The 13,851-nt window shown below is 40.4% G+C and overlaps 2 protein-coding genes across 2 annotated transcripts; both read right to left on the bottom strand.

The window, feature by feature from the left end:
• Positions 1-831: 831 nt before the first annotated feature.
• LOC143478376 (olfactory receptor 4B13-like) lies at positions 832-1,767 on the bottom strand. Its single transcript, XM_076977335.1, has one exon. It carries the CDS (start codon positions 1,765-1,767, stop codon positions 832-834), a length of 936 nt encoding a protein of 311 aa, XP_076833450.1.
• Positions 1,768-5,301: 3,534 nt separating this feature from the next.
• On the bottom strand, positions 5,302-6,240 carry LOC143477383 (olfactory receptor 4E2-like). The gene has a single exon (XM_076975964.1). The coding sequence runs from the start codon at positions 6,238-6,240 to the stop codon at positions 5,302-5,304; it is 939 nt and encodes a 312-aa protein (XP_076832079.1).
• Positions 6,241-13,851: the final 7,611 nt, after the last annotated feature.

Here is a 13,851-nt window from a genome sequence, read left to right as displayed (position 1 = left end):
TAAAAAATATTAGTTGATTAGGTAAATCTGCAATAATTTCTATTGATTTCTATATTTCTAATTGTTTTTTTTTTTAGGAAAACATTTTACATTTTTTGTAGGGCAACCTATCCACTCAATTATGGAATGTCTCAAAATTGCAAATAATAAAAAATAAATAAATGAGCAAAATCACAACAAACTAAAGCAAGAAGGAGACAGACAGTAGTGAACTAAACTAGAACAAAGAGGGGAAAGTGTCATGCTCTTTGAATGCTTAGTGAGACACAGAATTTTGTACTAATAAATGTATGAGAGCATGGAAGACTAAAGATCACAAACCAGAATTTGATGCACAATGCACATTTGTACTCTACGTGTTCCATCTTTAAATGATGTAATGCTTTATACTAGGTGACCAAATGAAAGGGAAAATTTGCACACTTTTACAACTGATTTAACATTCGTGACTTTCATGATAATTACCACCAAGTACAAGAAAAAAAGCACAGATTTTTATGTGTGGTATTGAACACTGAATGCGGAAATGCTGAAAATGTGCTTCCCCAAAACAAATGGGGAAAAAAGCCTGTTAAAACAGAGTTTATTATGGCATCTATTTTGTGTCTTATTTTTTCAGATATAACTATTCAATTCTAAGCTCTCATAGCAAAACAGCTGATTACCACTAAAGACATTTGATTCCAAAATCAAAATTTGAGATACATGTGTTCTTACACACTTGGCAATGTTTTCATCCTAAGAAAGTCCTGGTGGTATTTGCTCATCTAAAATACAGAACAGTGTGCCTGGATGAATGCACACAAACATTAACACCTCTTAGAACCATTATCAGCTCCGACTCACTGCTTTAAGGTTTGTGTAAATTTTTACGAACTGGCGGCGCATCTCAGTCTGTTTCATTCCATATATGATGGGGTTTAGGAGAGGAGGCACAACAAGAAACTCAATACCCAAGATATTGTGCAGAGCTTGCTGTGTTTGGCTTATGCCATAGCGAGAATACATGGCATCAATGACTAGAGAAACTGCGAAGTTTATGAGGGTGATTAAATGTGGAAGACATGTCTGCATGAATTTAATCTTGCCTGCCTTGGACTGTAAAGATGCTCTAATTATGTAAATATAAGATACAATAATAAATGTCACTTGGAAAACAAGATAAAGTAAAAGAAAGTATCCATATACATCAATCATAATCAAATCTGTGCAAGAGAGTTTAACAACCTCCCAGTTAGAGCAGTACAGCTTGTCAATGTCATTGCCACATAAAGGCAGTCTGACTGTCAACACTGCCCCGATAGATGTCAAAAGTAAGGAGAAGAGCCAACTAAAAGCCAGCAGTTTTGCAACCTTCTGATATGTCATAATGTCCAGATATTCCAAAGGCTTACAAATAGCTACATATCGATCATATGCCATTACAGTTAGACATGTTTGTTCACACAAAGTATAACATAACATCATATATATTTGTATCATGCATGCTACAAATGAGATAACATGGGAGTCTGATAAAAGATCAGCAAGGATCTTTGGATAAAATGCAGATGCACCCCAAATTCCATTTACAAACAAATTGCATATGAACAGATACATAGGTTCATGAAGTGCCTTATCCACAATAACTGTGATAATTAGTACCAAGTTTATAAACAGTGTCACAATATAGACAAGAAGACCAAATGCAAAGTAAACATGTTTGTTTGTCGTTGTGTCATTCAGTCCATGAAGTACAAATATTATCGCTGTAGATGAATTCTCCATCACTTCTCAGCATATCTCAACAAAAACACAGATTGCAGGCTTTCAAAAAAGTCTGATAAACATCACTTACAGTACTTAGTGATCCTATAAATATTTGTACAGATTTTTTTTGTGTTTCTATATGCAAATTATTACAATTCCCTGAAGATGCAATTGCATATTCTTCAGTCAGATAAGTAGATAAACAAGTGTAACGGTACAACACACACACACACACACACACACACACACACCCCTGGCCTGGCGCCCCTGGTATGGTCCACTATGTGCATGTTTTTTGTAGTGTTGATGTGGTTATTGTGCCATTCCCCTTGTTAGCTTGCCTTGTGTGTTCACCTGTCTCTTGTTTTCCCTCATTAATGTGTATTTTTAAACCTATGTGTCAAAATACAAAATACAATATATACTATTGCCATAAGTGACATCCTATTCCTAATCCATAGGGTTCAATATGACGTTGATCCATCCAACCTTTGCAGATAGAACAGCTTAAATTTTTCTGCAAAGGCTGTCCACAAGGTTTAGGAGTGTGTTTATGGGCATTCTCCTGGCAACCGCCAAATTCATACTCGTCCATCAGATTGCCAGATGGACAAGGTCGATTCATCACTCCAGAGAATGCATCTCCATGGCTCTAGAGTACAGTGGCGGTGTGCCTTACACCGCTGCATCCGACGCTTTGCATTGCACTTGACGATGTATTGCTTGGATACAGCTGCTCGACCATGGAAACCCATTCCATGAAGCTCTCTACGCACTGTTCTTGAGCTAATCTGAAGGCCACATGAGGTTTGGATGTCTGTAGTAATTGACTTCGAAGAAAATTGGCAACTTCTTCGTACTATGCGCTTCAGCATCTGCTGACCCCACTCCATCAGTTTACGTGGCCTACCGCTTCATGGCTGAGTTGTTGTCGTTCTCAAACAATTTCATTTTCTTATAATACAGCTGACAGATGACTGTGTAATATTTAGAAGCAAAGAAATTTCATGACTGGATTTGTTGCACAGGTGGCATCCTATCACAGTTCCACGCTGAAATTCACTGAGGTCCTGAAAGCTCATTCTTTTACAAATGTTTGTAAAAACAAACATGCCTGCACAACTAGGTGCTTAATTTTATACACCTGTGACCAGGAAACTGATTGGAACAACTCATTCCAATCATTTGGATGGCTGAGCGAATACTTTTGGCAAAATGATGCATCTATAATAATTAATAAATGTTTTTACATTTGGGGCTTCAGGGTGGGCTTATGCCAACACAACAAACAAAAAATCACTAGCAACTTATAAACTAAGTCTCCTTGCAACATAAAACAAACAAAATACTAATTATCCTCCCATCTCACTACAAACATAAACAGGAGAAAATGCAAACCAAAATGGCAACCCACCTGTACAAGTCCAAAAAAAGAGGAAATACAAAAAACAAACCGTATTAGTTATATACAATTATATATAATTTACACAGTTACACAAATAACCTGATTTAGTCAAAGCCTTACTTACAAAGCATTACTTCTCATAACACTCTATATAAGTGAGGTATATATATATATATATATAAAATGTGTGTGTCTCATAAGGCCCTTTAAACGAACCACAAATATGGAACTCATAAGGCCTAGTTCTAAAAGCCAAAATAACAACTAGCGTCACGGGGCACCACTAAACCTGTCACTAGACAGTTTATTTGTGACATCAAAAAATTTGTGCATACGTAATGCTTTCCAAAAAAATTTATGGAAATCATCTTTTTTAAATTGAAAAATGTGAAATGTATACCCTGATTATAGATTTGACCCAAATACCATTTCTACAGTACAGTGCAAAGGTACCACTTTGCACATTTTTATTTTTTTTATCAATATGTTTATTACAGTTTTTCAGAAATGTTATGTACAAATTGACAAGTAAACAGCTGAAAAAATAATACAATATGCTTAAGAAAAAGAAAGAAAAGAAAGAAAAAAAAGGAAAGAAAAACACACACAAAAACAAAACAGACGGGGCGTACAAACTAAGGCAATGACATATCTTCACTAGTGCAAAGCCAGCATTTATAAAAAAAAAAAAAGAAAAGAGTAAGAGGTGGGTAGCCTGTCACATTTCAAGGTCTCCATCAAACTCTTCGAGATGGTCCAAGAATGGCCGCCATATCTTGTAAATTTCTCTGAGATTGTTAGACAATAAAGATGTGAGCTCAGACAACCATGTCTTGAAAAGCTCAGACAACCATGTCTAGTTTTTTTGCAATAACCATTCCGTACATTATGGTATGTTGTACACGCATACTTTGCGGCAACAGAGACATTGAGAACCCAAAAAGTGCCACCTGTGGGTCAGGCTTGAAAACACAATTGTACAGCTCAGAAAACCATTGAAATACACTACACCAAAAGTCATACAGTTTTGGACTTGACCAGAAAAGGTGGGCTACCCTCTGCAGATTTGCCTCTCTGATACAAAGGGGAGACAGTTGGATATATTTTAGGCAATTTGGTTTTAGAGTAGTGGAGCCTATGCATGACCTTGAACTGAATAAGGTGATGTCTAGCATCGATGGAACAATGTTGTATCCTACTGAGACCTTCCCCCCAAACAATATCATCAATCTGTATACTCAACTCTTCTTCCCAAGCATTTTTCAAGGACTGGGTGGCACAATCCAATTGTTCAGAGAATATTTTAACAACATTTGAAATCAGGTGCCTTGAATCTGGTGGGCCAAACTAAAGATTATAAATCTTACTTTCCTCAGCATGAATTTTGAAATTATCTATGTTTTGGCGTACATAGTTCCTAACTTGCAGGTACCTGAAGAAATGTGACGCTGGGGGGGAGAACTTATGTTGCAGTTGAGTAAATGAAGCAACAATGCTTATTGATGTACAAATCCTTCAAAGCAACTATGCCTGTTAATTTCCAAGTGTGAAAAGTTGCATCAGACAGTGAAGGTGGAAATGCATGATTATGACACACAGGAGCATAAACAGAGGCACATTTGCACATTTTTAAAAGGTCCCCCAGCTTAATGAACAGTTGGAAAGGGAAGTTTATGGGCTCCTGATCCTTACCTTTATTTAGCATTTTATAACAAACATTATAACATTAATATAACATTAATATTTATCATACCTCAATTGGCCATAATCCTTAGCATGTTGCACCTGCACTTAAAAAATTAGTTAATGATCAAATAATTAATGATTAATTAATTAATGATAAAAAACAAAGCAATTTGTACTTGAATGGCAACAGGCAGAGAACATTTAAGTAATTGCTTTAGTGAATGCCTTTGAGGTGATTTTCAACCTTTCGGTCAAAGTTTTCTTAAAAATTGCTTAATTTAACATAAGCTGTTCTTTTGTTTAGCAGTAGTCTGCAGGACACGTTGTTTGAAGCATAAACATATCAATAAAGAAAGTCACCCAATATACCTAATCATTGATACAACTAAGGACTTTGCATGGTTTTATGTGATGTTTTTTTTTTTCAAATTAGTTTAGTACTGTTACACAGAACACCAATATCACCTCAAATTCATAGCTTCAAGTTTATGCCTGAACATTTTTAAAAACTGTTGCCGTATGTGGGACAAGTTAATTCCATATACTATGGGGTTTAGGAGAGGAGGTACAACAAGATACTCTATACCCAAGATATTGCGCATAGCTTGCAGCCCCTGGTTTTTTCCATAGCGAGAAAACATGACATCAAAGATTAAGGAAACACTGAAATTCATGAGGGTGATTAAATGAGGAAGGCATGTTTGCATAAATTTAACTCTTCCTGCTTTAGACTGTAAACAAGCTCTGATGATGTGAATATATGACATAATGATGAACATGCCTTGGGAAATATGAGAAAATATTAGAATGTACCCAAACACATTGTTCACAGTTACATCTGTGCAAGAGAGTTTAACAACCTCCCAGTTAGAGCAGTACAGCTTGTCAATATCATTACCACATAAGGGTAGCCGGATTGTCAGTACAGCACCAATGAATGACTCTGTTAAACAGAAGAGGCAGATACAAGTTAACAGTTTTATAACCTTCTGGTGGGTCATAATACACAGATATTCTAAAGGTTTACAAATAGCTACATATCTGTCATATGCCATGACTGTTAGACATGTGAATTCATACAAGGCATAAGTATAAATTACACAAATTTGTGTCAGACATGCTGTATATGAAATTACATGGGAATCTGATAAAAGATCAGCAAGGATCTTTGGATAGAAAGCAGAAGCACCACATATTCCATTTACAAACAAACTGCATATGAACAGATACATAGGTTCATGAAGTGTCTTTTCCAGAATAACAGTTATCACTAGTGTCAAATTCACAAGCAGAGTCATAATATAGGCAAGAAGACCAAATGCAAAGTAAATATTTTTGTTTGTCATTGTGTCATTCAATCCATGCAGTACAAACTGGAACTCTCTAGAAGAATTTTCCATCGCTCGTTTCCTGCACAATTGTATGCAATACCAGACATCAAGCTTTTAAAATGTCTTATAAGCCTCATCTTCCCACCCCCTCCCATCCCACTCCCAGTCCAGGGGGGAGGGGGGGTGGGGGATCAAAAGAAGTATACTTTTTTTCTCTACCTGTTTTTAAATGTTTTAAAACATTATTATGAACTAAATTTAAAGATGTTCATTTACTGGATATAACTATAGTTGTACTGATGTCTTATTATTGGTTATTTTCCATGCTTATTTTTAGATTTACTTTTATGTTCAGTGTTTTGTGATCAAGTATGTTATGAACAACAATTATGTAAGATCAGGGGTGTAGCAGCAAATTCTGGGCCCTGTACACTCTCAATGACAGTGGGCCCTTATAATTGCCAGTAAATGAGGTACATGAGAAAAATGGGCCCCTTTCCCTACTCAGGCCCTGTATAGTCAGGTCCACTTTTCCCCCCACTACCACGCCTATGTGTAGGATGTCTGTAAACAGGCAATATCTTAATAGTCTGTTCATCATACCACACCGTCGCTGATAAGGGCTGTCATGGTTAACCCCGCCCCTCACGAGTACTTGTTTATTTAGCCATGTGCGTGCTGTCATGTATTCCCCTCCTTGTGTTTTTTTTGTAACCCGGCACATCATTGGTTTCAGATGTTTCTTGTTTTTTCTGTTATATTTAAACCCCTTGTTGTGTCTAGTCTGTACTGATCTTTGTTTTATGTACAGCTTTGTGTGTTAATGTATTTTTGAAGTGCTACTGTTTGTTCTTTGTGTTCAAGTATGTCTTTGCTTGTTGGTTCTGTTTATATGTCAGACTCACTTTCAGATTTGACCACTGCCTGTTTATATGACCCTGAATATGCAATGCCCTTTAATCCTTGTGTTTCGGGTATTCGTTGTGGGTCAATGTTTATGGTGAAGTCAGTGTCTCGTACTGCAGTGGTTTATGTTTCAGTCTGAATGTTGCGAGTGCTTCGGTTTATTGTTTATGTGGATAGTCTTGTTTATGTTTCAGGAATATGGTCGTTCTAGATGTTGGTCTTCTGTGTGTCTCTTAGTTCGAGAATCAGTGTGTAAGGTTTGTTTCTGTTGTGTCACGTTTCTCTTCGTTGTGGTTACTTTGTATATAGTCTGGTGTTGTCTACGGTTCGTTGTCAGTTTCCGCCGCCGTTGCCGCCGCCTGTTCCTGCTATCCGGAGGGGGTCAGAGCCGTCGCCGCTACCTGTTCCTGCTGTCCGGAGGGGGTCAGAGCCGTCGCCGCTACCTGTTCCTGCTGTCCGGAGGGGGTCAGAGCCGTCGCCGCTACCTGTTCCTGCTGTCCGGAGGGGGTCAGAGCCGTCGCCGCTACCTGTTCCAGCTGCTGGGAGGTGGTCGTCGCCGCCCGTCTCGGCGCCCTGCAAGGGGTCTTTGCCTGACCCTCAGACTACTGAGCTTGGGCCAGGACCTGTGCCGCCTGTTCCCACTATCCTGCCACAGGGACTACCGGGAACAGCCACCCAAGAGAACTATGACAGTGATATAGGGGTCAGCGTAACCCCCATGATATGGGAACTCCTGGAACACATGTCCCACATGAAACTTTTGTTCTGGACTCCTGTCCCTGAATACGTGTTTGTGCCAGTGCCTGTGACCTCCTATCGTTTTTCTGTAGTCTCTGTACCCATATATGTTTCAGGTTTGTGTGTTTTTGTGCCCTGTACGATTCCGGTTCCTTGTCTGTGTGTTCAACTCGTTCCTATTCATGTATCTGTTGTTTTTCGTATACTCACCTCGGTGTTCTCCTGTTCCTCCGATCCGGTGTTTCCCCCCAGGTCTGCTGCTGTACTTACCTCTTCTCCCTCTGAGGGTTCGGCTGGTTCCTCATCCACTCCCATTCGTACACCCGATAATGTCTCTTTTTCTACAGCCTCACTTTCTGGAGTGCCCCCGATGGGATCCAGTCCATTCTCTGCCTCTGGGTCGCTTGGGCCGTCCGGTACTGTGCCGACTGCGTCCAGTGTTTCGCTTCCTTTCACTGCCCCTGTGTCCCCGGCCTCTTCTGTGTCTTCTATGTTTGGTTCTGGTTTTGGGTATTCGCCAACTTCTGCGTCTGGTCCTGCCTCCGTGTCTCCTGTCTTGTTTCCTGGTTTCCGTGTTGTTCGTCCTGGTTTTGCTCCTTTTTGTACGTGACTTGTTTTGTTTTCTGGTGTGGTTTTAAGTGCCCCGGAGTGGCGCTTTACAGGGGGGGTTCTGTCACACCTGGCTCCTCCTCCTCTGGTCTTCTGTTTAGTTCTGCCTGTTTGTTTCATTGGTTTCAGCTGTTGCTTGTTTGAGTGTTCGTTAAGGTTTGTATTTAATCCTTGTGTTTCGGGTATTTGTTGTGGGTCAATGTTTATGGTGAAGTCAGTGTCTCGTACTGCAGTGGTTTATGTTTCGGTCTGAATGTTGCGAGTGCTTCGGCTTATTGTTTATGTGGATAGTCTTGCTTATGTTTCAGGAATATGGTCGTTCTAGATGTTGGTCTTCTGTGTGTCTCTTAGTTCGAGAGTCAGTGTGTAAGGTTTGTTTCTGTTGTGTCACGTTTCTCTTTGTTGTGGTTACTTTGTATATAGTCTGGTGTTGTCTACGGTTCATTGTCAGTTTCGTTATATGTCTTTGTAATCCAATGGTGTATTGTCCTGCTGCTAGTTTACGTTTGGTCTAAAGTAGCCTACACATTCACTGTTCCCTGTGTCGGCTTATATTGTATGTATTCTACGGTCTATGTTTCTGTTTGATCTGGTTCTGTTTTGCGTTTACTCCTGGTGTCATTTGTATTTCATCTAGTCTTGTGTTTTGGTATGTTCATGATCGTTGTTGCTTTCAGTATTTATAATTTGTTCGAATTTACCTGGTTTGTGTCGCGTCCTCTTATTTAAGTAGTCAGTAGTCTGTGTCTGTTCCTTTGTTCACATGCCACGTAAAAGTAGAGTTCTATGTGCAGGCACGATACGGTTAGCCAAGATGGCTAGTTCAAATAGCTTAGAGTCCCGCTCTCCAGCGCCAGTGTGTCCGCCCCCTGGTTACATTACCACCCCTCCGTTACACAGTCAGTGGCGGACTTAGCAGTTTGGGGGCTCAAGGCAAATTTAGCTAGGGGGCCCATCAACATTAATATAGGAGAAATAAGTTAGCTAATCAGGGGGCCCTACAGTGGGCTGCAGTGGGAGGGGCCCAAGGCAGTTGCCTAGCCACGCCTCTATGCAAAGACCGCCTCTGCCTGCAGTGTTACATAAAAATCAGCCTAAACAGGATTCAGTGAGAGAGCGAGACTCTGGTAAGTTCTATAGCTGGAACGAGTCTCTGGTTGGTTCCATGCAGTTAGAGTCTCCCATGTTTCAGCAAATATGAGCCAGAGATAAGAATTCCCCTGGCACTGTTTCTTCTCATTCATGGAAGAAAGCCATCGCTTTTGGTTTTGGCTGGGTTTTATGACGAGACCCCAGTTAAGATCTGTGAGTCTACCCATCTTAACCAACACTACAGGGAGGAGTGACCTGTAGTGCAAAATGTGGTTTGCAATTAACCCAAGTAGGGGTGTATTCAACTAAGGATTTTCATAGTCGAATCTGATTCGTCAGATTTTCCCTTTAGTCGACTAATAGTCGAATCAGGGTTTTTTTAAAGAGCACCTTAAACGGGATACCGTTCTCATTCAGGACTTTTTTCCACTTCAAAGTAAAAACCTAAAACACTCAGATAAATGAATAAACATGGTAGGTTGTCTTTATTCAGCTTTTATTTATTACTTATTTATTTTTTAATGAAACGTTAGAGAACATTAACCGTCAGTGCGCATATCGAACTGTCAGACAGGCACTGTGCAAAATGTCAAAAATATTTTAAATAAAATATGCCTGCCTGAAAATATATATAAAACATTTCCACACAACAGCAAACAAATTATAAGGAAAGGTTCAAGTAACAGGGTTTAAAAGCAAACAACAACAATAAATGTTTATAGGATTACTTGCCGAGACGCACCGCGACGAGACGACAAGCGGCAAACGTTTTTTTTCGCCTTACGCGTTTTAAATGGTATGCCATGTTGGTTGTTGTCGTGTGAAATAAAAGACGTTGATGACATAACTTGCACTTTACTTTATTTGATTCATCTTTATCTTTTTCAAAATACTTTTGAAGTTTTTTAGTAGACATTATAATCTCGGCGGACGCTGATCCTGTAGCGTGTTCAGCTCCGCTCGTTTGGATTGTGCAACTGCAGGGTGTGATGTATTAATGTGTAGTAAGGAAGATGCCTATTGTTAATGCGCACACATCATTTTTAAATATTTATTAACAGAAATTAGGATGATTTTATTTGACAAAAGGCTATATATAACGAAAATAAAGACATTTAATGTAACAACTAATGCTTAGCAACATCCTTGGGCACCCCCATGCAGTTAGAATGGTACATTCGACTATGAAGTTCATAGTCGACTAGGGGGTATAGTCGACTATAGTCGAATCAGCGACTATTGCAGGTCACCCCTAAACCCAAGGCAGTACTCTCTGTGCACTCTCAAGCACCAATATGAGCTCCCCATACCTCGTGTGGAGGGAGCTGGCATAGTGAGAGTGGCCGAGAGGGGATTGTGTCTGTATGTTCTTCCAGGGTCTTCCAGGCTCCTGTGAGGGAGATGGAAGCTCATGCCCCCGGCATACCACGGTTGCAGGTGTGGAGAGGACCATGCACTCTATTCCAGTTCACCCAGCTGTTCCTCTGGATTCCCCAGAGGCTTGTGAAATGCCTGGATGTTTTGAAGGTGGGATACTGGGTGTCTTCATTAGGTCCTGGACAGTGATGTCAGTAACGCGTTACTTAGTAATGCGTTACTCTAATCTTACCACTTTTTTCGGTAACGAGTAATATAACGCGCTACTATTTCCAGTCCAGTAATCAGATTAAAGTTACTTATCCAAATAACTGTGCGTTACTATTTTTATTTTCCCTAGTAAAATATATATATTTTTGCTTTCTTCTTGGCTCAGTTCTACTTTTGCTTCTGACCGTAGCGCTCGACTCCGCACGCTGCGCGCGACCCTGTGAGAGCGCGAGCGCGTTTTACAAGTCATTTTTTGCAGTGTCCTCCCATAACGATGTGTGGTAGTATAAAGAAACACCCCTCAAAAACAGGGGAAGGAACATTTACCTGAAGAATTTTAATGTTGCACTGTGTTCCACGTTTGAAAAGTGCTGGAATTTTGACTAACGTCGCCTACTTTAAAATGCTTGAAATTGTAATGGTATTTCGTTTCACAAGCTGTCTGACTGAACAGGGGTGGGTTTCCCGAAACGTACGTTTCATACGAGGTTACGAAGTACTTGGCGCTACGAACGTTTCGGGAAACCCACCCCAGTTCGCTTGTATTACGTTTACAAATAAATTTACAAATAATACCACGCAGCTACACAAACGTAATGTCAGGAGATACTGTAGCGACTACTACTCCTCACGGCGAGTCTCGCCCTTTAAGTGACACTGTGGGGGGCGGAGCCTGCGCGAGCCAGGGTTGCGTTATCAATAAAGTTTCCCTCCTCGGGATTTTTGGATTAAGCAGTTTCTGCCTCGGTTACCGAACCTGCTTCAATACATTGTTACTGTTAAAAATGCACTTCCAATAAAGTGAGTATTGGAAAAATTTATTTTGCTGCTGAATGTAACTACTAAAGTAACTTGTAATCTAACGTAGTTACTTTTAAAATCAAGTAATATGTAACGTAACTAAGTTACTTTTAAAAGGAGTAATCAGTAATCAGTAATCGGATTACTTTCTCAAGGTAACTTAGCCATCACTGGTCCTGGACCTGGACACCTTCCCCACAGTGGCAGCATCCCTGGACGCCATTTCCACAGCAGCTGCACATATGGACACTTTTCCACAACGATAGTGTCTCTGGAGACCGTTTCCACAGTGGCAGCAACCCTGGAGGCCGTCACGGCAGCTGCTCCCATTCCTGTGACCCAGAAAAGGTCATTTCCCCCAGCTCTAGTGACACTGAGTAGATCAACCCTGGCTCCAGTGATCCTTGAGTGGGTCAACCTCAGGTCTTGTGACCCTTCGGTACCTCTAGACCTGCCTCCACGTGACGTTGACGCCATGCCTCCGGTGAATGTCCACTGGATGTCCTCACTGCGCCAGAGGACCCGGGCCAGCCTACGCATCCTGTTGCTCATTGGTTCCAGCCCATCCCGCCCTGTTCATTGCCTCCTGTAGCTCCTTGGTTCCCACCTGTCCCACCCTCTTCTGTTTTTTCTATTTCTGTGTTTCCTGTTTTGTTGTTTTTGCCGTCTTTCGTGTCTGGTTTTATTTTTGCTTGTGTTGTGGTTTCTGTTTCAGTGTCTGTGCCGGTTTTTGTGCCCATTCCATTGTCTTTTGCCTGATCTTTGTTGCGTTGTTTTTTGTTCTCCTGTGGTGTCTCCTCCGGGATGTCATCGTTCTGTTTGTGTCGATGCTCCTCCGTCCTCTTGTCGGCCTGTTCGTCGTCCGTGTGTTCTTGGTTGTGTTATCCTGAGTTCACTCCCGTTCCTGTGTCTGTCTCTGGTTTTTCTGTTTCTCGTTCAGCTTCTGTGTTTCCTGTGTCTGCGTTTCCTTCAGTTTCTTCTGCTTCTTCTGTTACTTTTTGCTCTTCTGGTGTTATCTGTGTCTCTGCCTGGTTTGTCTGTGTTGTCTGTTTTTGGTTCTCCTTCGGGTGTGCTTGGTTGATGTTCTAGTTGTGTTTTGTTTGGTGGTTATATTCTAGGTTTCTGGTTTTGTTTTTTTGGTTTGCGCACCTCAGTGTGGTGCGCTTTTGGGGGGAGGAAGTTGCTGTCACATGTAGCCTACTGTAGTCCTGCCCCCACCTGTCAGACTCACATTTGGATTTGACCACTGCCTGTTCATGCGACCCTGAATATGACCCTGAATATATGCCTTTTATTAAATCATGCTCTTCTCAGCGCTTGCATCTGCCTTATCGCCCCCTGACGCTGATGGCATTTCACGGGCCCTCCCAGGATAACAAGAAGGCAGAAAGTAGTGATATAACTACAAGAACAAATGGGGGAAAGTGTCACGCTCTTTGAATGCTTAGTGAGAATCTTACTACAAATTAATGTATGAGAGCAAAGAACACTACAAAGCAGAAACCAGGAAAATAATTTCATAATTTCATAATAATAGTTATATCTTTATCTAGGCGATCAAATAATATGAAGAATTTACACACCTTTTCAGCTGATTTAACACTGGTGATTTTTCTGTTCAATAGCGCCTTGTATAAGAAAAAAAGCACAGCTTTTTCATTGAACACTGAATGCAGAACTGCTGAAAATGTGTTTTCCCAAAATAAATGGGAAGAACTGTCTTTAAACATAATTTATTATGGCATCTATTTGGTGCCTTATATTTCAGATAGAATAATTCAATTCTAAGCTCTCATAGCAAAACAGGTGATAACAGTTGAGAGATAAGATGCATATTCAAAATCAAAATTTGACATACACACGTTCGCAAACACAAATGTTTTCATCCTAAAAAAGTCCTGGTGGTATTTGCTCATCTAAAATACAGAACACTTCTCAGAACCATTA

This window comes from Brachyhypopomus gauderio, chromosome 16 (assembly GCF_052324685.1).
Source record: "Brachyhypopomus gauderio isolate BG-103 chromosome 16, BGAUD_0.2, whole genome shotgun sequence".
NCBI classification, from domain to species: domain Eukaryota; kingdom Metazoa; phylum Chordata; class Actinopteri; order Gymnotiformes; family Hypopomidae; genus Brachyhypopomus; species Brachyhypopomus gauderio.
Note: the sequence above shows the minus strand (reverse complement) of the source record. Positions and strands in the feature narration are given on the sequence as shown.

Excerpts from the sequence above, each read along its gene's own strand:
- LOC143477383 (XM_076975964.1), bottom strand. The coding sequence starts at position 6,240 with ATGGAAAATTCTTCTAGAGAGTTCCAGTTTGTACTGCATGGATTGAAT.
- LOC143478376 (XM_076977335.1), bottom strand. The coding sequence starts at position 1,767 with ATGGAGAATTCATCTACAGCGATAATATTTGTACTTCATGGACTGAAT.